General features: G+C 37.9%; 1 protein-coding gene across 3 annotated transcripts in view; it reads left to right on the top strand.

Moving 5' to 3' along the window:
* dac (dachshund family transcription factor) overlaps window positions 1-27,903 on the top strand; it is a 139,055-nt gene that overhangs the window by 28,028 nt on the left and 83,124 nt on the right. For 2 of the 3 annotated variants that reach the window (XM_015524156.2, XM_015524155.2), the window contains exon 2: window positions 4,797-4,826. The exons of the other annotated variant lie outside the window; for it this stretch is intronic. In XM_015524156.2, the coding sequence (XP_015379642.1) occupies window positions 4,797-4,826 (30 nt within the window). The remainder of the gene's footprint in view (window positions 1-4,796; window positions 4,827-27,903) is intronic. 3 annotated transcript variants of the gene reach the window in all.

The following is a 27,903-nucleotide window of genomic DNA, read 5'->3' as shown; positions in this document are numbered from 1 at the left end:
ATAATTGTTTCGAAGTTTGATTGATGGACTTGTGATATTGAACTCTCCGGAGCACACGGCGCGGTGGCGCGGATTGACATCCCCCGGCAAACAGGCCGGCATTATACCTGCCCATACCTCTATAACGCTATGGCGACGACGGTCTATAATAATATAATGATATAACACACGAACCGGTGCAAAACAAATACGTCGAGGGCCGCCGCCTTGTGTGGGACGGATGGATTTGGAAAAACATAAAGGCGCCAGTGCAATAATTAAACGTTAACGATGTATACGCAATGCGCGCGTGTGTGTTGTACACACATACACACACACACCGACGTATTATACACAGGTCGATGATTTGTTTCGCTTCAGGAGGCCTCAAAATGTCCTTTTCATCCAGACACCTGAATCATTAAACAAAAACAATATTAGTCTTGTACGATACGTGTATTATTTATATACATATATTACACACAATACACAAACACACATGCACACACACATATATATATATATATATAATTATAGATAGATACGATAGGTATTAAACCTTAAGCGCGGGGCCCCCGTCATCGCTGAAATTACTAAAATGATTATTATTATTATTATCATCATCATCATCATCATCATCATCATCGCGGCCAGGGTGACTCAGATCGATCGCATAAGTATAAGAATCTATTACACAACATCATGATGTATACGCGTAAAAACTTTTAAACGTCCTGGACACGCTATTAAATCATGTTTTGGGAAATGTGATTGTGCGGTATACTATGGCGTGATAGGGCGGGCCTGCGCAGTGCGTTTCCATGTTTTCCCACAGTGTTATAACAATCACGGAAAAACGGGTAGACAACGTGTACGACACCCGCTACACGACTGCAGCAAGATCCATTGCGGATGATGTGCGAACGATTCGAACACGGCAGATGATTTTTGTCCCGTCTCTTCGAAACAATAAAATATTATATCTGCGATCCTATTATTTTACACTGCAGTATAAGCGCCGCATGTCGTAGGGCGTACCTTACCTATCATATTATGTAATATGTTTGCAAAAAAAAAAAAAACGCGTTTGTATATTTTATCACATCTATTGTAATATATACAATTATTGTCATATTGCGCACACATAGCATGGCCCGGGCGTTTCCTTTTCACGATATTATGTTAAAAATTGCGTATAGGCACTAACGGTGGTCCGTTCGGAGATGGGTATCCGTTATTATTGTGTCAGCGATAGGGGGCCAAACGGAAGATTATCGATGTCACCCGTCTATATGTCGCGGGAGTGTCTATAATACACAGCGACTATACAATATACGGTCAATGTAGTAACACGACGATGTTTCCGAGTACGACTTTTTTACGCGGCGTGCGAGTCGTGTGACCGACGACGACGAAGCACGGTTGAGACCCACTGCAGGGGCCGTCCCCGACCGAGTGATGATAAATGATTTTGAAAAGATAAATCGTATAAGACCCGCTGCGGCGCCGCGCGGTTCGAGCAGGAGAACAAGCGACCGCGGCAAACCACAACAAATATTGTACTTTTCCATTTCGGGGCGGCGTCGGCGGTCATTAACCACTCGGTCGAAATTAACTCGACCGCGCGATGACACATTGTAATTATCAAACGTACGGACATAATAATATATTAATATGACGTGTATGCACACACACACACATGGAAACCGTTCGTGTAACGTGATGGGTCGAAACGAATACAAAAATCTACATAGGTATATGTTCGGACAGGAAAAAAATCGGATTTTTAGTTCGATGCGCGGTGTCGTCTTGCAGCGGGTGTATCGCCGTCGCTGCAGCCCACTGACGGACTAGCGAGCGCTTATGCCGCCCATTATAATAGATATAGGGTAAAGACGTAAAGTTATGATGTATACAATGTTATGTGAATGGGTACACGATATTGTTGTTATTACTATACAATCGATTTCCGTCGGCATAGCGATTATTGTCCGACCGACAAACGTGATTGGATATTTCCGTCGTACACCGCGTTGGCTCTGTCTATAATATACGTATAGGTAATTATTATTACCCAATACAATATAATAATGAAATATATTGTAATATGCATAATACTGTTGTGCACTCTGTCGTCCGCAGTTATCGTTATATTAATATTAAAGGCGTGTTGTGCGTAGGCGCCGGTTATTGGAAATGTCACTCGTGCGACCGATCATGCAGACTTCATCTCGGCGAACAAACATTCAAGTCACATGAGACGCGTTGTTGCTCTCTAAAAGTTCTATAATTTTGCAAAAATGTCTACGCTGTTGAACTTTTTGGAGAGATAGAGAGAGACTCATCAAGATTATAAAGGTATACACCACCAGCATTCCTGCACCTGGGTTCGGTCGTTATCAGTATGCGTATGCGTGTGCATTTAACGAATACCTATACACGAGACGTACGATGAACTTGATTTTCCCAAAGAAAAACGGAGTGGCTGCTGTTTGATTATTAAAAAATGAAGTTAAAAAAAAATCACGTTATTAAAAACATTCACCGTGGAAAATGCGATACGTGCGGCGCGCATGTCCGACACATTATAACAACATGTACATTATAGTATTATTGTATTATGCTGCTGATGTACAAATAATAATAATAATAATAATAATAATAATAATGTGATACACACAATACACACGATCGTTGTATCGATATGTGCCTGTGTGTAGTGTGTATTCATGTAGTACCATACGAAATTATGATATTATACTTAACGGTTGTAAAAATATATTATGTTCTTATACTCGCGGGTATAGAGTATAATATATAGGTACATGTGCGGTTGGAATATATAATAATTTTTTAATATTTCAAATACCCAATACCATGTATTGGGTATGTAAATATTATTAATATTTATATTGACGCGGGCGTGAGGCTTCGGTAAAAGCAGAATCGTTTTTTGTGTGTCTATATATCGACGACGAATCGTTTCGGTCCGGAAAATCAACGTCGGGCCGGGCGCGGAAAAAAATAGATCCATTCGCGTTTACGTATAATAATACACCGAAAACTATATTACATAAATAACATCATACTTATGTATATGCGATATGAGCACGGCTAAAAACATATATGCGTAATATATATATATATATATATACGAGATGCTCGAGCCATACATAACTCGGGTTGACAGGTGTAGCGATACGTTTTAATAATCATTTTATACAGTTTAACCTAATCATTATAATATAATATATTATATATTAATATGTTATTACCATTTGATAATGTTTAGTAGCAAACCTACCGAGTACCTATTATAAATAATAATGTAATATTATATTTATGGATTTATATTGCGTCGATTCCGCAGTTGTAACATATTATAAATATACGTATAACATATAAAACGCAAATTTCGTAATGCGTAGGAACTTGCGCGTACGGTTTTGGTTTTTTTTTTACACTTCACTTTTTCCGGCCGGAACTAAACGATATTTTACCACGTCTCGTCAACTGACCGGGTTTTACGTCTACGCACGCCTTCGTCACGTTATTATTATTGCATTTAATATAGATCTCGAAATCATTATAATATACGAGTGCGTATATAGTCGGCCAATTTTATTATAATTAATAGGTAGTAATAATTGATATAATTTTTAAGTTTACGCCGTCATCGTTTCTCTCGGACAGACCGTTTATTTTTTCAACGGGACCGGAAAAGCTGTCAAACAATAATGATTTGCACGCACACACTCATCGCTATTGGTTTCCTTGTCGATTATATTATTGTTATAATACATTAAAAAAAACACACACACACATATTATATTATAACAGTTATAGATGACGTGTAAAACGACAATTGTTATATTATAGGACAAAACGTCATCAATCGATCACGAGTCGATCGATCTCGAAAAATCTGAGAATGCAAAAAAACCAAATGTACACATTTGAAAAAAAATCTTTTTTTTTTTACTTTTGGTTTTTTACACCAGTTTGTTTCATTGTCGCCGGCACTGCTATACGCACACATCTGCCGTTGACCTTTGAGACCAATATTCGCTCTCCCCTATACATAACATCATTCCGTTTTAATAGGCGTTCGACGCCCATGACCTTTGCCACTCCACAATGATATACCTTGACAGTATTCGGTAAACCGTGACTTTTTATTTTTTACGTTTTTATTTTTACCCACCATTGAATTATATATGTTATTATTGTTCATATACGACTTCTCTCCTTACTTTTTTTTTTTTAAACCAGAATAATGGTGTTTATTGCGTTTTATTGACGTCCCAGTGTCGCACGATCTAAATCCGCCTAGTCATTTCGGGGACTTGATTAACGACCCGCGGTGACTTCCAACAGGGACCGTTATAATAATAAATGCGTGATATATATATATTATGTAATAGTATTATTATGCATATATATGTGTATATATTATGTATTATGTGCAGACGTCGTCGATACATTCTAGTTCGCTGGTATTCCATAATATCATCCCTTGCACCATGTAAAGCATATCGTCGTCATCGCCACTATAGTACAATAATAATAATAATAATAACAATACACGTGCACGCAAGAAATTCAATATAGTTTAACTAAGTGTGTCGGAAGAAAAACTGAACGTAAATAGAGAACCAATTTTTTTTACCAAAACAATATTTTAAACAACCTGCAACACTGTTAAACTATATCGAATTTCGGGTTTGCCTGTACTTTGTTTTTTTTTTTATCTATTTTTTTTTAACCAATTATTTATACACTTTAGTTAAACTATATGTTTGGTTTCTTGTTTGCAGGTGCATGATGTCGCACAAGCCGACTGACAGGTAGGCAACGATTTGGATCATATTATTATTATATAATGTTATTTGCATGCAAACACACACACACACACACACACACGAGTCGGGTAAGAAGTTTTCACGTGCTGCAGTATATTATACCAAGTACGAAGTACATAATATTATATAGACGGCGTCGGCGGAGTGGAGGAGCCTTCCGGTTATGGGAGCTATACAACGTCTGGAGGAGAAAAATCGTTATTGGGGCTTATAATTAAAAAAGAAAAGAAAAATAATAAAATAAAATATATCCTATCCCGCGGGGGTGGAAAGAGCAGCAAAATCTGAATCCGAACAAGAGATGGAAACATTTACACATTTTTTCGTTATTAAACGTCCGCATTTGTTTCTCGTGTCGGGTTTAAATTAACTCTTCTCCTTTCCATTCCCCCAGCAGATAAAGCCCCTTCATTATTTAATAAGGTTATAAACGCAAAGAAAAATATCCTTCTTTTTTTCCCCACTCCCTTGTTTAATTAATTACGCGTCCGTTCTTTCGGCATTTACTTTTTTTTATTTGAAGAATTTGATTTTTTTCGCCCGTCGGATCAAATCTGTAATTTATTTTTGTCAGGTCGATTTCGATTTTTTTTTTTTGCCCGTGAGATTTATTCAAAACGCTTAATCGGATTTATCATTGAAAAGACGTTTTGTCAAGCGACCGCCGTATTTTTTTTCTTTTGGCAATTTCAATAAGCATACATATTACACCGGATGTGGCAGTCGCATTTCCATAGTTTGTTTTTATCGTTATCTGCAAAGTTAAATAATGTGGAATAAACAACGAAGGCGATCGTTATACACAAGGGCGTTTCTCGAAAGTACTGTGACAATTTGACCGGAACTGTAGAGCAGTTTTTGCGTCGTTAAAAAAAAAATCATAAATATAAAATATTTACTATATAATAACAGCATCTATACTATATCTAGGTGCAGGTCGTATATATTATATTGAATTCATATTATATATACATAGGTAGGTACAAACAAGCGCGAAATGACCATCGGCCGTTTCGTGCACGCGGATGGAAAAATGCGAATTTTTTTCCCCCCACATAATTTCGCACCTTATAACACTGACCCCCGCGGCGGCGGCTGTGACTATATTCCAGCGTGTGTATTATGTTGTCGTGGCAAAAAGGGACCGGTCGAAAGTTCAACAGACGGTAAACGATTGGAAACGACGAAAAAAATAACAATAATACGTAATAACAAACGTGCAGAGGGAAAAAAACACGACGATCGCGATGGGGCGACGCAATGACAACGAGAATATCGACGGACGATGATATGATCGGCGAGACACAAACACGAGTTCTGGCGGTCACCGCGCGCGTGTGATCCTCTTACGTTTCACGGTCCGAATGGCGCGGACCATCGGAGATTTTGTGTTCACACATTAGGCGCGAATCCACCCCCCTCCCCTCCTCAGTGACACACACACACACTCGTTGCACCCACAGCCGGCTGTCGTTGTTCCCGTTGTCGTGTGAGTGTGTGGTACAGTATCGGTGTCAACGCGAAAAAAATAAATAAATAAAAGCGAAAAAAAGCCGACCCCGAAGCGACACTTACGAACATCGTCGGCGGCGGCTCGCAAATAGGTTCGGGACACCATGAAATTCGGAATGTGTATAACACGCACTCGTATACACACACCCCCGCGCACACACACACTGAAGCTAAATAGGTATACCCCGTAGGGGGGGAAGGGGCACGAAATAATAACGCACAAAAAAAAAAACCAGATGTCTTCTCGTAAACCGAAAATAATATAATATGTCCTCTTACGCCTTTTCGAGCACGCACAGCAGACACACTGTTATTGTATTATTATTATTATTATTATGTACCACCACACTATATACTCTATATATACATATACTTTTTACTACCCAACTGCACTACCGCCAGTATACCTACTAATGGCATAGGTGTGAGTGTTATTCCATTTCGTCTGCGATGTAGCCGCGGCAACATCTATTACCCTGCTTGCCGCGTATAAATCCATAATGCGGAGCGGCGGCTGACGCGTCTTTTCTGTAAACGACCAGATCCATCCTCTTGACAATCGTATATATAGGTACTCGAACTCGACAATCCGCGAGTGACACGATATTATACACACGTATTATAATGACGGCAATAATATAATAGGCGCAATATAATGGATACTATATACGCCCGACCGATGACGATGACTGGATGGTGTGTGTGTGTGTGGTGGGGGGAGGGGGTGACCTGCGATGTATATTAATCCGGGTGCGAGGGGTAAACGCGTTTTGTCGTCGTCGTCTTTGGTCGTGCTCGGCCAAACATATGTATGTAATAAGTAATAACGACTCGTAATCCTCTGCTGTTCGTCTCGTCCGATGAAAACGATATCGCCGCGACGGATCGAAAAAACAACACACTCTTGGAGAGCTCGCGTTTTCGGGGCGCGAGGACAGATGGCCGGCGGCGGTGGCGCGCAGCACAATATGCACACATCACACCACGCACGCATCACGGACGAGTTGATAATAATATATGTATAATGATATTATATATATATATATATTAACGAGAATTCTTGAGACGTGATTTACAGTGAGTGTGAGTGAGTGTTTGGGCATATTCTTTTCGTTTTTCACGCTTGGCAAATTGGTGGTGGTGTATACATTTCGGTGTGACACGCATACCGCCGGCCGTTTTAAAGAAAAAAAAAGGGACTGCCACATTGCCGGATTTAAATGTCTACGATATGATCAATGATGGTGCTGTTGTATAAAGCATTATAATATTATAAGGTGGCCAGGTTTGAAAATTCAAAACGCGACTCGTAATGTGTTTAGTGTGTTTACATAATTTACATGTCTGTGCGTCGACCGGTACACCTCTGAACGATGTATTTCTACAAAATATATAAGCATCAGCCCGAATTTTGGCTAGGTTTATATTATTAATTATTTTTGTTTCTTACAATCAAATAAATATTTTAATATACATAAGTGATGATAAAATGTAGCACTTCAGTTATTAAGGTATACATCTTAACACGAAAAAATCGACAGCAGGTATGATGGGATATTTTTTGGTGAACATAAATAACTTTAAAAAAAAAATAGACGTGTGTGATTTTATATTCAGAGTTCGTATAGCGAGTATATTGCGAATATAATATTGTGTCTAGAACCCACTGCCGCGGAGTCCCGCAAACTATAGTAGCTACATAAATGCATAATTTATATAGTTGCGAGTCCCGCGACGCATTATCGTTTAGCAACAATTACAATTTATAGAATAATATTATGTCAGGAGAGCGATTTCAAACGCCTGGCGAATTATTAGAATATATTGTACTTATTATCTTATCGACACCGGACACAGAACCAGATTGGCGTAGGTCGCATTCAATAATAATAAAGCACACACAATAAATCGGATTACGACAACTGAGAGGAAATCGTTATCGACAGGGTTTTTAATTGCGTGCAAGTAGCAGTGGTTGTTGTTGTTATTGTTATTGTATATATTATAGTATATCTATAGGTACCACCACCACCGCTGACATTTACTTGTTGTCTGGAATTTTAATTAGTCGCCGCCACCATTTATACGTCGTTTTTTTCTCACCGTATTTTTTTTTTTTTATTCATAAAATATTATACTCATTCTTTATAACCACAGCAGCAGCAGCAGCTGTGGTATGGTTATTATCTGCATCGTTATACCTAGTTTATGTATTATCGAACTATAGTTCGTTGATTAACATATATTCTTTAAAACATAACACTGCCGAGCTTAGTGATACCAAAATATTGTGTCGCAAAACCTTTGAGGATATTACTAAAAGATTCTTGAGAAATCTATAAGTACACATTGCGATTGTTAAACGTGACACTCTTTGCGTATACGTTTTTAGTTCTAATTGAAACGCGTAATAATAATATTAATAATTTGTAAATAATTATATACGTACATATAATATTAACGAACGGGCGACGAGTGCGCAGAGAAAAAAAACCAACTTCCCGAAATCACGTCTTCGATCTCTCTATACCTTATCATAATAATAACGTTATATTAATATTATATACCTACTTACGTTTTGGTCGCGTCACTGGCATCGCGTCGTTTCACGGTGTGGCTCTTTGTGTTTAACCTTTACCGGTCAATACCTATACAATATATAATCGATTATTCTTTCTAAGTCATCACCCCGCAGTCACCCGGTTCATGTTAGATATATCATTGTTACGTTGTTATATTTACGCATCTTTTTAGTTTTTTTTTTCATCTATCCATTACATCGAGTAAAAAGAAAAATATAAAATAAATAGTGGTCGCCGTCACTTGAATAGACCCAGGCCGAGAACAAATTGTCCAGCGGTGAATTTTCCCGTTGGTCCAATCATTATTGGGTTCAATTGTGCGTGTGTGTGTGGCCACAAACGATTCGATCTCCTTTATCACCTCTATACTATAATATATACGTTGTGGTTTTTTGTCTGTTTTTTTATTATTATATACTCGTTGTATCACCTCTTCCGTTTGATTCGCTCTTTTTCGAATATTTTTATTAATAGGTAATAATAATAATGAGGAAAAAAATCACCGCGACAATAATAATGATATGTATTATAATGGCCGACGAAACGATCACGTATACCCAAATACGTGTCGCGCATTGTCCTCTGGCCGTCGTCGTTGTTGTTGAATATACGCGCAGCACACAGACACACAGATGGCCTCGTTCGCGCGACACTATACCTATACGTATATATATATATATTATACTTTTTTTTACTCAATTTGTTCTGTCATCATAGTCACCGCCTATTATTGTTCGCTGACCAATTGTTTAACGAAATCTATGCGCTCATTTGTTTCGTTTGTTTGTCGATACATTTTTTTTTTACCATCCAAACCGGCTTTCTCACTAAACCGCGGTTTCCTTCCTACTGACCCCATCTTGCGGTCATATCTTTATATACTCACTAACTCTGCAAATATAGGCATGCATATACTGCACTGAAGACCGTATATAGTACACATGATATTGCATCGATCTGACGATAGAGTTTATTGAAAATGTATTAACACTACGTAGCATATATATAAAATATACCTACATATACGCACACATGCCATGACAGGAGTGTCATATAATCATATAATCTATATATGTATACTTATTAAATATAATATGTAATACGTAATCGACGAGTTGTTTCAATGCTTATATTTCTCGCTGATGCTGCAGCGGGGTTCCACATTTTTTCTCTACTCGTCGAGCCCTCTCTGCAGCACTAAAAGCCACGGCAAAACCGAAATTTCATTAACGTCATTTTAAGGTGAATTTATGTCGTAATTTCCGTTGGCACATACACTCCTCTCTGGTTTTGCGAACCCATCACCTCCTGTCCTGCCGTCTCCGATTCCACCGCCGGGACAATGGATGTGCGCCGTTGCTAATTCTTTGCAACACCCTCCGCAGGCGGCAAAAGAGAGTTTTTCCGGACGGCGAAAGACGAGAACGAACGGGCGCAATGATTTACACGCACATCGCCCAGAGAATAATATTACACGGTGCAATAATTATTGTTTTCGTTAGCATAAAGGCTTTACAACGAAAACGATTCGAAGGATTAAGTTTTAATTAAAACACAACCGTTTTATACCACCGCCGCCGCCGCCGACAAACTTTTCGCTCTTTTCTATTGTTGTTATGACATAATATGTTTTTAAGTTATGTGTAGACACAGCCGCAAAGCATCAGTTGGAATGGAATGGGCGCGTCTTTAAAGAGGGGCCACCGCGACCGCCACGAATTCCTTTGAGCAGCGTATACACATATAAACGCATATTATAATATGTACCTATTATATGTTATTATATCTATACGTCGATTCAATAATAGTAATATATGTATGGTAATACAATACATATTTTTTATTTTTTCCAACGCAGTACGGCAAGATAATATGTGTATATAGTAAAAAAATAAAAAGTACGGTAATAAAAAAAATGCAATAAGAAGGATTAGCTCTATAAACAGCGCGCTTTTGCATAAAAAGTAAAGAAAAAACATGACGTCGGTATAAAAAATTTAGTTTGAACAAATAAGGGAGTTCTGCAAAAACTGCATAGCGGGTTTAGATATTACGAAATAGTTTTATTGCAAATCAATGAAAACTAATGGATATTAATTTTCTGCAGTCGAACCCCACCGTTCACCGCCTGGCCCGTAAATTCATAAAACATATATTTGTGTTCAATAATATATTTTATTAATTTGAACGATCAATACATATTTTAACATTCGTGACATAATTTAATATTATACTGTTTAGAGTGAGGGTAAGCTGGGTCCAGACATAATATTATGCATTATATATTTAGTATAGGTTTGCGTCATATATTATCATAATTAATAACATATAGTTTTTAGTAGGTATATTACCTATATATAGACATAGTCTATCTATTTTCCTTGTGGATAATTTTTCCGTAGCTGAGGGCTTAATGACTTTTCCTGCAAGAGTATAATTTTATCAATAAGCGGATACTCGTTTAATATTACAGCTTTTAACTTTATAATATTTGAGGATCGCTGTGAATTGACTGAACATTTGAGAACAAGCTATAAAAGCTGAGCAGCTAGACCATCACGTGTCATTTGAATAATAAATAATAATTTGGATTGTGCCGTAAAATGTCGAGTGCGTACCTACGTAAATTTTGTCCTGATTATAGTTCTAAATAATTGCACGGTAACAAGGTTAGGACGTATCAATACTGTTAATGCACTATATCGTACAACAACTATAATTCAATTTATATGCAATTAATATTTCGAATCGAACAACTTAATTAAATTTTTTGCACATGATAAAAATGGAAATGCAGTCTTTTATAATATAATCACGATGTACCTATACATATATACATGGTAAATAACATGTAGTATTGGTATAGACTAAAACGCGAAATATGTATTTTATACCTATAGTTATATACGCAATACGCTCTATACGAATACAACTCATATGGCTGTGGTAATTATTTTTTAATGATCCAATGCATCAGTGCATCATAATTTAATATTATGTACCTATGGTACCATACATATTTTATGCACATATTTATGGTTTATGGTTATTATCACAGTGGGATTTATCGAATTTGAGGACCGAGCGCGCAACCACTCGCAGTCTATAGCGATTTCATTCGATCTGTGCGCTCCTATTACTACCTAGATAGTAGGTATGCGAGTATTATCCTATCATACCGGAAATCGCATATTATTAATATTATACGTCTGATTTTTATGCGCAATTTCATTTTACTCGTTGACATTTCGCTTTATATGAATGCAATCGTAAACGTTTATCGCATAATTATGTATAGAGTATACTATATATAGACGTACCTATATTTACTGCAAAAGCGTTGATTAATGAACGGTTTCGTGTTACTTATATAAGTGCTGGAGGATTTTATTAAGGCCGTCAACGATGAATATTATTATCAGAAGCGCGTATACGATCGCAATAAAATCACTACTAAACGTCGAATCGTCGACGTTTTGTATCTGAATATATAAATAATATGTTATGAAGTAAACCCTCCTCAGCCGATTACATATTATAAATTGTGAATAAAATAAACCATTGCAGCCGTTCAAGCGTAAAATCGTTGCATAAAATATTACTACACACCTGTATTATAATATGTATGTATGTGTGTGTGTGTGTGTGCAGTAGAAGTTGTTTAAGTCACGATTTAAATGTCAAAACATATTATTGGACAAAACGTTACGTCACTCTTGCGCTTGTACACGGGCGCGCGTATTTATAAATGTACAAAATGGAATAATTTAAATAGGGTCGGTACATGTATAAAGTGATTAAGTCCGCGCGTACAGGCGGCGGTATATATTGGTTTTGGACCTTCAATTATTTCCTCCGTCTGCACCCCGTCCGACGGCCGGCCAAACAATTTGGCCTCCAATGCCCTCCATTCCGGACCCTCTGTCGACGGTAAACGGGCAACAGAACTCTGTGGGCGCATACGCGCACACGCACACCTACACATTCACATACACACACAACACACACACACACACACACACATACACATACTTATAAGAACAACATTAACCGAAGATGACAGATATATGATTATGAAAGGATGCGAATCGGAAGCAAATACGGAATGAAATTACATATGCGTTTTACGACTAATGGAACACAACAAAGGCTCACCCTACGTATATAACGGTGGATATATACTCTTTCCCCCGCCACCGCGGGACCCTTTTGTACGTGTGTATATACATGTGTGTATGTGTGTATATACATGTGTGTGTGTGTGTGCACGAATTAATTGCTAGAGCTTTTAGCGATTCTAAATGTGACGGCGCGGGGTCACCGCGCTGTAGGGTTCGACGATATCGGGTTTTGTATTATTATTAAATATTATTATATGATGAGCATTACCATCGAGCCATCCATATTTCTTATACATATATATGTGTGCACACACTTACATTCAATATGTACCTAAACCTATTCTACAGTAGGTACTCATATACCCGCGTGTTAAACGCAAGGTCATAGGTATATATTATAATGTCATGATGTATATACGCGACACTCCACCGATCCGGACGATTTCAACGGGTATTTCATCGCCGCGTGTGGTTGTATAAAGTAAAAAATTCCAAAAAAATAACTCTCGTCAACCTGTACACACAATAATGCGCATACGTACACGCGCGGTATTTACGCATATATCATAACTTATACGGTTGTCGTTGACTCACTATTACGTTCCACCGCCGTGGTCGTTCACGGGATCTATATATACGCATAGTAATTTATGAAATATAAAGTAGATTTAAATACAAACATTATATTATAGGTAAGTGATAATCGCAGGTGTGTACGTCCGTGAAATTGTTTTTGGTTTTTTTTTTTCGTATAATATATTGTACGTAGCTCACGTATTTGTTCTCGTCCTCGTTTGTACTCTGCAGTACACTCTTATGCTATACATATTATATATTAATATTATTATGAACCATTATAATATTTTATACACGCATCATTCGTATTTTCACGCGTATATAGCCTGATAACTCTCCGTGTGCGGTAATTGTAATTAACAATGGTGTGTTGACCGGACGGAAGCGACACAAACTATAAACAGTATAAATAACCGTAAACAACACTTTTGAGGACACGAGGGACAAGAATTTTTTTTTTTAAAGATTAATTATTAAAAATCGTTAAATTTTCCACATCCGCACCTGCAGCAGTCGCTTTTGTTTCACCGTATTTTATATGTTTCATATTATTATATATAGGAAATAGGTTTTTTCTTTTCCTTATAATATGTGCGTGAGTATACTAGAGTGCCATCAACTGTCTCGATGACCGATCAAAAACCGAACGGCGTATCTTCACTAATTACAAACGTTTTCCTCCAAGTATAACACACTCTCCAACCACCCATTAAAAAAAAAAAAAATTAACCGTCGTCCAATACGCCACACCTTTACTCGATTTTTTCATCGGTCTAACGTTCGTATCTTGTGAAGCGTGTGATGTACGGTTTTCAATCAGAAAATATTATTTACGGTCAAAATCCCGCAGGGGCTCGTAACGTATTTATATATAACATTTACGTCGCAGAGTTATTGCCTGCAGAAAACTTCTCTTCAAATATAAATAAATATATATATATTTTTTTAAATCAGATTTCTAATCAAATTTCAACATTTTCAAATAATAATAAAAACGGAGGTTAGGTTATATAGTTGCAGCTTGCAGAAATTCTTTAAAAAAAGTGCAGTTAAACGTTAAGTTATTCGTTGTTATTAAGTATTCACGATGCAGAGAACTCTTGTGGATTTTTAAAATACTTTGAACACGATCAATATTGAACAACTAATACACAGACGAAATACGTCTACGAAAAACCTCCAATGAAATAACATTCCAATGTCGCGGTCTGCAGCGGAGCAGGCTACACTGCAGTGTTCTGAAAAATGTGCGAATTTACCATCGGGAAATGAATAATTATTCGCCGTGACAAACACGAGATGCTCGCTCCGTACAATTTATATGTATGTATATAAATAATAGTATATATTATTTTAATAGCGTTCGCGCGCGTATATATTATTATACATACATTTAGCCACCGTCGGTCCGGATCGGTCGGTTGCTGCCGCGGGATTACAAGGATTAATGTGCAGCGTTGTTTGAAACAGTCGCGGTGGAGGGCGACTGAATTAAAAGTCGGTCGATTAGCCGCTAATATCGGGCCCGTCCGGACGATTATCTGAAAAATCGGTTCCGTTCTCGAGCCGGTGATTCGGAAATACCCGGTTGCCGAGGTTCGCATTTATACAACACAAACATACATATAATATGTATGTGTATATGCGCGCCGCGACGTCTATCTCCGTCACTGTCACACTCGGCGTGTAGTATCCGGTGTACACCGCGGTGGTTTTTAACAAAGCGGTTTTAATTTGCAAAACAATGCACCACGCACTGCACACCCGCACCAGTGCCGTTTCTCGACCGACCCCGCCGCCGCCGAAATAATCGAAAACAAACGCATTCGAATTTCTCGAATCCTCCGGCCGTCCGTGTGTTTATATACGCAACCGTGTACAGGGTGATTCACCGGGTACGATTGCCACGGGATTTTCAAGAATACGTCTTTAAGACCATATTATATTATTTTCAAATTTCTTTATTTCTACTACTTGAGGGTGGAGTGTCTTGCAGAGGTGGTGTAAACTTCTGCAGTTTTTCAAATGCGAATCGCTCTGTCTATTCTAGTATACATTATTCAGTGAATTATTTTCCTCGTAATGTTGATGTATCATAATCAACATTTAAGCGTGTAGTATTTGAGTTATTTAACTTTGTTAGCTAGGTTAGGTCAGGTGATTTAAATATTGTTATAATTAAAAATACATAAATAAGTAAAAATTAGGGTTGAGCATATGCTGCAGTGAATCATTCTGTATATGCCGGATATCGTATTATTGTAAATATAGTCTCTTGCGAATTGTGTTCCCTCTCTCTGTTTTTTCTAACGTTTTATTGGGCGCCGCGCGTTTCACAACAATTATTGTTTTCCGTTCCGTCAATTGCGCGCAATTATTCAAAAACACGTCGGAAAAGGAGCGAAATGGTTTTAAAGAATTTTTTTCTGTGTGCGTCTGCATGCACCTATATATATAACTATAACTCGGAGTGTTTCTCTGGTTGCCTAGGTATATACCATATAATACTGTGTATGTGATTACGAGAACCACCGAACAAGAAATTCGTAACACATAATATTTTTTTATATAATTACAATTTTAATTAACCTGGTGTATTTAGCCGCCGCCGTTAAGACTTCGTTGAAATAAACGCACTGTGAAAACGACCATATCATTATAATATTATTACAGTATACACATATACGCGCGTTTATTATACGTATTTGTATGAATAGGGGCGGTGGCGTTTGAGTTTCAGTGTAGTGTTGTACTATTGTAATTAAAATCTTATCGAAACAGACGAATCTTCGGCTGCAGACTGATGACTCGATCAAACGTTTAGAACTCGTGGGAAATGAGACGTACCTAATGGTATTAGTTGTGAATAATTAACGTGCGCTTATAATTTGAATGCGCTCGTGAAGCAATTTTCTATGCACACACACATTTAATATTATTAAATTATACGTAGTAAACACGTTGCAGAATAACTGACATTAAATGATATATGGCCACCGCAATCATTCATGAATCGACGACGTCAAAACACTGCAAGTCGCTCATATAATCGCGTAGATCCATACGGTTCTGGTTTTTTTTTTTTTTATGAAAAATACGCGCACCTATATATAGGTGCAAGTAAGACGACTAGAATGTTGTTTAATTTTGGCTTAATATTTTTTAGTGCAGTAACAACGTGCAATTTGATTTTCATTTAAAAAAAATTGAAGTTGGTACGCCCCACTTCATAGATGGGACAGAAAATCTAACATGATTTGCCAAATTTGAGATACAGTATTGCAACATACTCGTTCTCAGCCAATTTTATGCCTCATTGAAGCGGGCATTTTGTCGTGACCATCCGATTTACTATATTTCCGGGAGCTATTATAAATCCTCCCCAACCCCCACCCAGTCGTGACTTTGTTCACGTATGTATAATATCTTAAGCAGTGCGAGTATGTTTTTAAAAGAATAGTCGTCTGCACAGAACCGATGGGGTGCTGCAGATTCTCACACGACCGATATTTCTGATTATTTCTTTCTTTTTGTTCCTCGACAGTAATACATATCATACTCGTATATACATACACGATACACATAATATAATGTGTAGTGGATGAAACGCCGTCAAATTATTGTCTGGCGCCGTCGTCAGTGTATAACATATATATATATATATATATATATATATATATATATGTATAATCGATCGCGCGGCATGAGAGGACCTTTCAGAAATTGCAAAACACACACACGGTTTACCCGTCTGTCACAAAAAACCATTTCTCTTCCGAATGTGCCTTCTTGTTTCATTATTTTTTTTCCAATTTTATTTATTTAATACTCTTCTCTGCAACGGCGTTTCTTTTTTAACGGCCACCCGATGACTCGGCGGATTTCGCCATTTATTCCCTCGTCGATATCGTATACAGCATCGCACTGCGTTGCTCTGTTTCTCTTTCCGCCGCTGCAATCTACGCGCGCGAAACATACTCGTGATGCACACAACGTGTTCGCTTGTCTATTAATCCGCTCGCCGCCGCCGCCGCCGTCGCGTCTCTGCGAAAAGTGACGAAAATAAATGAAAAGGCCGTGGGGAGCGAGGGGTACACCTCGTCGTCACCGACAGCCAAAGGGCGGTGTGGTCACGTGGTATATATATATAAATATATACGCTCGCGGAAATTCGAGCTCGAATACCAATGAACGCGCCGAAACCCAATTTGATAGAGTATATAATATATATATATATAAACATATATGCTGCAGCGGGGCGAGGACGGCAGCGAAATAGAAGCAATTTCCTGCAATGCACACACGCGCGCACATCATAAACGAATACACGAAAACTGCCGATATATACCTACCTATATATAGGTACTGCAGGATATTATTGACCACGACCAGTAATTTGATACGATTTTTATTACGGCCGTTTATCAATCCACTGACATATCGCGTGACGATTGGCCGCTCGGAGAAATTATGGTTTATGATTGCCGCCGGCAGTTGTGCAGCAGCGGTGTACAATATGATGTGGTACCTATACACACACACACATATATATATATATATATATATATAACCTATGTATATGTATGTACGCGGTATACACCTAATGTACCTATATACATAGTATAGGTAGTATATATACTACTTTTCCGCTGCCGTCTTTCAAAGTTCAAATAAAATTACGACGGAAACTCGCATGTAAACTGCTCCCGAGGGTCCGCTGATATGCCAAACATCTCGTATAATACGCGCGTGTACACGTATTATTGGGTTTAATCAACGGTAATGGTCGTGTGTGCGCGGTAGACATATATATCTAGGTATATATAAGATATAATATTATTATTGCCGTGTGTGTTTGTGTGTGTGTGCTCGTCTTACGTAACGAACTCATAAAGTCCGCAAGTTTTATAATCCAAATCGAGTTTTATTATAATAATAATAATATAGCGTACATGCGTTGTTCGAAACGTTGATATTATTATTATTACATTACACGCGTGTATATAATATTATATATACGTATGTATTGTTATTATTTTTTTAATATCTCCGTCGGTGACTCGTATTTCATTTAGGGCACCATTTACTGTACGGTGATGGCAGAGGGCAAAAATAATATAAATTATATCTTTTTTTCACCCCCGCGCCCCCGATCTACCGCGCAACCATCACCGTCACAAACAATATGTAAAAACGAAAAGTTATTAAAAACAACAACCGTTACTGGAAAAAAAACTTATCCATCTGCCGGAAAGAGGCTCCGGTGTGTTTAATTCTATATACATTTTTGTACACAACTTTTAATACTCAAATGGCTTTTTGGATGGAAAAAAGGTGTATTAGTTTTTTTCCTGCATACGCATTTGCATGCGCCGGCCGAGAGGAAATAAAGGCAACAAGACGGTCGAGAGTAATTTGAAAACACCATTAGATGGCAAATAAGCCACGAGGAAAGGTCGTTTCTATTATATAGCGGTAAAAAAAAGGAAGAAAAATCCTATGGCGGCCGCAAGGGGTGTTAAAAATTTATTGTTTTTAATTTTTTTTCCATACTTTTTTTTAATTCCGTGGAATATTTTGTTTCTGTAATTATCTCTTTAATTTTTATCGATACTGTTATTACAAGACGTATTATAGCCGTTTTCTGTTAAAATATACATAGAAACGTCAAACGACTATACTAATAATAATAATAATAATATTATATTCATTTCTTAAAGTATGCAATGTAAAGTATAAAGCAATTAAATTATTAATCATCACATTATGGTTGTTACATGTTACATTTATATGTAATATCTCGCCAAAATTTATTAAATTGGTAGGTTTTTTTTTTCGCAAATACCCTTGCTACCTTGATTACCCTTTGCTAACCCTTTTGTCTTGCCATAAAACTGAAAATACCGATAGACATTCCAACGGTACTAACAATTATATTAAATCAGTTGTAGTAACACGTGGGTCGTTGGGAGGGGGGAAGAAAAACTGCAATGTTTAATGTTTTTGTATTTAAATATATTTTGTTGGCACATGATAAGACGAATGACGAGCGACAGTTTGGCGTAGAGTTTCAAGTAGTACCTTTATTTATATTTTAAGGGTTGTAGTGTGTAGTTATTCAGACGAAAACAAAATATCCAGAAAAACCGAAAAACAACATCTCTCTCCTCGACGAGCAGCCGAATGGAAAGCACAATTTTTGAACTCAGTAACTGATCTGGTAGCGGTGGGGGGTATGGGGACGGGGGTCTGCGAGCAAATTGCAAAACTTCTGTTGGCCCGCCGCCGGGGTCCGCGCGGCGATTTAATTACGGTATTAAGTTTCGGGGGGACTCGATTAATTATTCAGTGGCGTCAAAAAGGGCGAAACGTCAGTAGTGTATATACACATATATATATATATTTACAGCACTGTTATGTATAATACGTATATATATATATATATATATATATTAAGTTCGAACTTTCCGCGGCGTGAGAATACGACGGCTATACGATATAATTTTTTTTCTCAGTCCGCCCATTCCCGCACACCCTCCCCCCCGGCCATCATCAACAACTATAGTATAATTCGCCGACGCCGGAAAATATACGAATTTAATACACTGCTGCTGCAGCAGTCGCGCGCAATCTGCACCCGCCCGCCCGTCAACCAGATCTCTCGCACTAATTAAAACGTCATGAATAAAACACAGGTATTATTTTGGATGTAATAACACGCGCGGCGGCGTGTCGCTCAAAACGCTGTGGAATCGTATACGCACGGCCTATATACATATTATATACAGTATAGTTATATATATATATATATATATACGTGATAATAATTCATCGCGCGGACGGGAGAGGCGCCCAAAGCCCCCGAGGAGGAAATATTACGACCGAAACCGAAAAGGGCTTTGCATTTCCGCCATTAATTAGAGACAATATTACTTGTGTATTTCTTATTAATATGCACGCGGGTCGGGCGCGGTTAAATATACTATATTATTATTACACTCTCGCCCTCTTTCACTCTAATTCTCTTTCTCTCTCTCACTCTCTCTCTCTCTCAGCGATACGCAAAATCTTGCCGAATCATCATCATTATTATTTTTGTACATCTACATAATGTTTTATGATACCGTGTTTTATGGTGTTATCTTTTTTTACACGATTATTGTTTGCTTGCCTATTTTCTTGGATTTTGCACCTCGTTTGCACCCCGTCTGACGGTCCAGTGCTATTACTCGGTTCGTACCGCGGTGCAACGAGCCGCGAGATGGGCGGTCGCCTGCATTGCTGCAGTCGATGACGACGATGCATCGAGGTTAGCTGCAACGTCTCGATGCCGACATGCACATATGCAAAATGGATACCAACCTTTTTAATACCGTATATGATAACATGTGATAAATTAATAATAATTTATCTGCCGTATCAGCATATAGAAAGAGAAAGAGAGAGAGCGATGATCCGTCACCGTAATGAAGTGGCAGTGCGTCGTCGTTTCGCCTCGGCCGCCGAGAGGGTTATTTCTGTGGCGCACAAAGACCGCAAGATGAGAATAAAAAACAGTTTAAAAAAAAAAAAATCTAAATAATAATAATAATATATCCTCGACATAAATCCATTGTTTTACAACGTATATCATACGCGCGTAGAAAAATCGCGTGGTATACCGTCGCGGGGCACGTTTTTGTCAGCGTCGTATTGTCCGGGCACATTCGATATTATAACCCGCCGGCCCGGGACCATTGTTTCTGTCGCGCGCGCGCGCTCACTCGCTCACACACATACGCATCAAATTATTATTATTATACCGCAGATATCGTATTATCGTACAAAAGCCTCCGTGCGTCTTCTATCCGCGCAATATGTGCGTACGTGCGTGCGTGTGTTTATAAAACTGCTTTTGTGTAAAATAAAACGCACTCGGTTTAAAAATTTGTAATAGGTACTATATTATATATACCGCCAACCAACCACTATATATATTATATTATTTAATATACATATATACATACACGCATGTATATATGTATATATATTATATGGGCACTCTCGAGTGGCACGCCGACCGTATGTCATCCGATACGGATCACCACTGAACCGGTGTAGTGCCGTATAGTAGGTACTTACCTATGTGTGTGTGTGTTTTGAGACAACAATATACACTCGGGCCCAGGCCAAATGAAGTGTCGCGCCGCGTTATGCGTATTATATTATTATTATATTATTAATATTGTAATAACGTTCGAGACCGATAAACGGATGTCGCAGTACACATTATTGTACAGTCGGCCCGGATATACTTAGCACTTATATTATATGACATTATATATACATCGTTCAAGTGTGTACTTCTGTATAAAGTGGCGGGAAGGAGTATGCGAGGTATGTGTTTTTTCTTTAGAATTTTCAACGATCGTCCAAAGCTCGGTCCGTCCCGCGGCCCTCTGTCGCACTCCTCGTATATCGGTATATTAATGGTATATATACTGTCGTAATTAATAGAAGTACTGTAATATCGTCCTTCTGCAGTACAGCTACTGCAGCCGCTTCCGTAAGAAGATAGTAGGTACCTAATCATAAAATATAATATTGATGATTTACTGCTGCACGTCACATAGGTCATGTGTTTCAGATTTTGTTCTTTTTCGGAGCGCGCTGACGATAAAATGACGAAATTAGGTACGCGCGTCGCGTGTAAACATTCTATTGTATATACGGACTACGGTTATAATAATTGTACGAGGCTGTAAAAAAAACTTTTATTGCCCAATAATTGTTTACCAAGAGAATAGTGAAATACGCTTGCTGATAATTCAGACAAACAATGTCTGCAGTTGTTGTTTGTGCACAGTAGCATCAGTGTTAATAATAATAATAGTAATATCAAACAATTTCTGAGCACATCCGAAAAGCGGAATATAACGTTTACACATACACACACTTAACTCGGCAGCGGATCCGAATAAACTTTCGTATATAATAATATACGTCAATCCGGTCGTTAAGGAAATCGTCGGGTTTTCGTTGTTTACCATTATTTATATACCTACATCGTTTAATATTAAAATATATACCTATAATACGAAACGCATTACGTTTCGTACGTGCGTATGTATATACGTGTACTTAAAAATTGGTCCACCCTTACGCCGCAGTGGCGTCGTCTCGTCGAAAATCCACTATATATATATGTATGCCATATGTGCGATATATATTCGGATAAATCGTGTGACGCTAACGCGTTTGTATATATAAATGTGCGCGCGTGTGTGTGCGTATTGCATGATATTATGAGCGCGTGTTAAGTGTCCGTAACGTAAACGGACCGTAATAATAATAATATTCGAATGTTTTTTCTCATCGCACTATCCCGGCGTGTAAATCTTGAGTAAAATAAAATTTAACTCTCACCCGCACAACGTTAAACATATTATAATATTATATATATATGTTGTTTATATCCTTGTGATGGAGTTTGTGTGCACTCGAAATAACGCTAGCTGCTGCAGCAGCAACCCCCCGAAAAGGGTAGTGTGTGTGTGTTATACTGCAGTCGTTGATATACGAGTGAGTGAAAACCAACACTTACACACACACACACATACGCGCGCGCGCGCGGTAATCATCATCCCATCATCGGATATACCATATATACCACGGTCTGTCGTAGTGTTGTTTTTGTTTTTTTTTTTTAAATAAACAATTTCAATAGCTCTCTCTTATCCGATATTATATTTCTCGACCCTATATACGCACATATTATTATTATTATACAATATGATATTATAGTGGTGCCATGCGGGACATGTGTCCCGGGCCACATGGGGTAAAATATGTATATCGTCATCGCAGACGCGAAAGATCGACGGCGCCTCGTCAATGACGATTCCGTCGCGCCCGGGCGTCTGTTACGTATCAAAGATATGATATTATTATTATTATTACGCAGACGGGACGCGCGACAATATTATAACGTATACACACCGAGCTGATAACCGCCGTTAAATCCGAACACCCTCGAGTGATAACGGTCGCAGGTTACATATTATTATTATTATATTTTTGACGTCTCGTTGAACATTAAAACCAGGAAACTAAATTTAGAAAGAACGCGCACACATGCAGCAGGCCCGGGTGTTCTGTTCGACTGTTCGGCGCGCTTTGACATATTATAGGTTTTGCGTCGTAATTAAATATCTCCACAAGTGAGATTATAATAAACGACGCGTACCCGACGCAGTCGCACGGGGTATAGGACGAGTGAAAACGTTTTCAGAAAGGGCATATTCACTTTGTGTGTGGTCACCTCACCGTTTTGTATACGAGTGCCGAATTTCGTATACGTATGTAAACGGGAAGTGGGGGCAGGGACAAGTGAAATGGAACAAATTTCGAATACGATATTATATAGACCACCGTCTCGTCGTCGTATCGCGAGCTCGTAAATTTTGCTCTCGAACCCGTCCTAAGTGGTGGTTTCTCATTCCATACGCCTGCGGAGTTAGACCAGACCCGGCGGACGCTCGTCGGAGGGCTATCAATCAAAGCGGGTTCGGATTCCGTCCCCATTTTTATATACAGTAATAATAATATATATCGTTGCCAACAATGTATATTTTTATATTCTTATCTAGTTTCCCTGTTCGAACTAGTATATATATAAACGTGCAGTAGTAATAGTATAGTATATAGTCGCGTCGAAAACAGTCGGAATATTGGATTATGTATAGCCCGACCCACCCCACACGTGCGAAAATAATACACTCGGCACCCTCGACGAGCGCGCGAGTCAAACGATATTTTTTTCCCGATAACAACTTATTTTTTGGCCGTTTTTTTAATGGTTATTTTTTTGCACCAGCGTTTCCCTCAATTCGTAATATATTATTATTATCATAACTATATTATTGTATCTATATATGTATGCTTTCGAACACAATCGTCTCGTGTTACAATCGACGGTCCGTAACCCTATCGATATGTGTTGCCCGCGCGAGAGTCATTGTCGTGCAGCAGTCGTCCGCGTGTGCATTTCGTGTTGGTTTTACTCCAAAGATAATAACATATATACGCAATAATAATAAAAAAAAAAAATTACGAAAAAAGGGTGTACGCGAGTCCGGACAATGTGCCCTCCTATTGTTGTACGCGTATACGTCATGTACTTACAATGCCCGAGGCAGTATATCGATACGGCAGCGGCACGTGATAGTGCAGAAATAATAACAAACGTTTATATTTCTATTATACACATATATTGTGTTACAATATATTATTATATCCATCGCGTGAAAACCCGTTCGGATTCGGTTGCTCAGATAACGTTTCCCCGGGGTGTATTTTTTGGTACGATTTTATGATTTTGATTTTTTCCATCATCACTCCTGCAGCGGGGTCAAAGACAAAGTTTAACGAACTCGTCGAGTTTTTTTTTTTGAGGGGTTTAATTTTGTTTTGTTTAATACTAAGTTTTTAAACGTATGTATCTCGCGCGGAAAACGGATGTCTTGTATATCTTAATCGCCGACTGTTTGTTCCGCAACACGTTTCCTCAAAAGTGTCATCGTCGTTGTCGTTATTACCGTTGTCTCGTTATACAATATCGTACAGTGCACACAAAGCACGCGGTGTGAGGTGTTGATAGCTTTGTTCCGCACCGTAAACACGCGGCGGACAACACTATGTAGGTGGTTTTTTTGTTGTTTTTTGTTTTCCTTATTTCTTCTGATAAAACTCCGCCACCGCCGTCGTGTGTACAGTTGCAGCTGTCGACATCGCCTGGCTCGACTTACCGAAAGTCGATTACCCTTTCCCTTTGGCCTATACCATTAATGCAGCGCGTATTGGCTGCATAATATAATATTATATACCTACCTATAGAAATATGTATACTAATCAATAGGTAGCGTTTTACTGCAATAGGTCGTAGGTCAGGAGATAGATATATTATTACTACATATTGTTATATGTTATATTTAGTCATAGGTTGGGTGTCGTCAGAAGTGAAGTTAAAACATAATATTACCTATATTACGGTCACAAAGAAATTTAATATTAAATACGTTCGTTTCAATTGAGTCGACCGGCCCCGCGAAGTCTACATATATATTGTATTATATTATATCATATTATTTACCTATTCAAATGATATTCCTGTTGTATAAACAAATGTTGTAATGTCGTGCGATCGTACAATTTACATATTATAGTAGTGCGGTATAAACCGCGGTGTACGCGGAGAATGAAAAATATTCGACAACAAAGAGTATTGCGAATGGAATAAAAGGCGTTTTGCATTGTGCGCGTGTCCCTTGCCGAGATGATGTTATTATGTCGGAGTGAGTAAAAAAAATAATATATATATAATAAAAATCGAGACCCCCGGCCATGTATCAATATTTCTGGTAAACGGGGAAAAGAAGAAAAACTCGGAGAGCACATTGTTAAACAGCCAATTTGAATTATTTACTTCCTCCGTTGAACCAACAAATGAATGTGGAATATGCCCGTCCTATTATGCATGTATAGGTACACCCGAAGTCATAAATCTGACGGTTTTTTTCCCTCGTTTCCGACCAGTATTTATTTATTTTTTTACGAATTATTCGTGTTTCTCCCACCGCAGCTCATCCCTTCTAGATCACTCTCTCTCGCACTATATATATTATTTTTTTTTTAGCCGGGACGTTTAGGTACGTTTATTCCGCACATTAATATGCGAAAACCGCAGTTCTTCTCCCCGTCGGATATGAAAAAAGTACAACAAATCTGCTCCGAACAAAAAAAAAAAATAAAAAAGGGCGGTGGTATAAAAGCGCAAGCTATTACAGTGAACCCGACATCATAACACTTTGACATAATTTATTTGACTGTTAAACATTTGTAAGGGAAATGTCGATTTTTAAATCAGATTTTTTATTATGCAAATCACACAAAAAATATTATTAAGTTGCTGAAAACATCATGTAAATTATTTAAAAGACTCTTAATCTACTTTAATGTTTATTATTATTTTTTTTTTTACGAACAAAAAAAGAAAACGAATTAAACCCTTAGGTCGATCAAAGTTAATTATCAAGAATTATTTCTGCTAAATATTAAAATGTTGAAAATCGTTTTAAATATTAAAAACACTCGTGCAATATTTATATTGGCGCGTATGAAAGCAAATCGTTATAATATAAAAAGAAAAGAAAAACCAGCCACGAATAAGGAATAACAAAAATAAAGTAATGAAATAATAAATACATATATATATTATATATATATATATATATGCAGAGGAACAACAATGACGTCGAGCGAAAATACTTTAGACGTATATACGTCGGTATAATATATTATTTACCTCTTCGTCGATATAATAAAATATTAATATTGTGTCCGATATACGTATAACATGATGTTATATACCATAATAATATTATATTATATCCGTCGGTTCTATTGTTGAATGTTTATTTATATATGTGGGTATTGTAGGTAGGTAGGTACAAACCTGCGTCATTATACCGAAGACGTTTTTATGTGTACATATATATATATATATATATAAATTTCTACACGTTTTCGCCGCTGCCAAGATACGCGCACAAGAAAATTACGTTTACCTATAGCACTTTATACCATAAAACATACACCTAAGAAAATAAATCTCACTAGTCGGAAGCTTCAAGGCGGGTTTCCTCTATACCCGTATGCCGTGTACACGTGTGATGTTTAGGTATGTTCAACAACACGGTAACGTGGTAACCCTAACCTAAACCTAACCTAACCTTACCTAACCAACCAATCACAGCGAATGATTTACGCGAACGTGTATAGTGGAAACCCAGCACCTTCGCAATAATAATATATTAATAATAATAATAATATGGTCTATGCAATTCGGTATAAAGATTACGGTGGTGGCAAAAGAAGGCGGTGGATATAGGCCTCAGCGTTTTTCCATTCGTATAAACGGTGTGTATATATATATATATAGTTGATGGCGTATAATATATCGGCAGCGTTAATATAATAATATAGCGACAGAAATAGTATAAAATACTGACTGAAACTCCCTCCTATAAAATATAGCACATATACAGGAGTGTGTATATTGCGCCCGATAGGACTTACTAATCCTATCCCCCTCCCCGAGAATCGTTCCCCTCGCCATCAACCTCGCTAGAGTCAATTAAAAGAGGAAACTCCGAAATCGAGGAAGTGCGGATTTAACGGACTGTGTCCGCGGAGCTGGACGTGGTTGAAACCAATAAAAACGGGGTCGTAAAT

Source organism: Diuraphis noxia, unplaced genomic scaffold (assembly GCF_037042655.1).
Source record: "Diuraphis noxia isolate RWA-SAM2 unplaced genomic scaffold, SU_Dnox_SAM2 contig0003, whole genome shotgun sequence".
Lineage (NCBI taxonomy): Eukaryota > Metazoa > Arthropoda > Insecta > Hemiptera > Aphididae > Diuraphis > Diuraphis noxia.
Note: the sequence above shows the minus strand (reverse complement) of the source record. Positions and strands in the feature narration are given on the sequence as shown.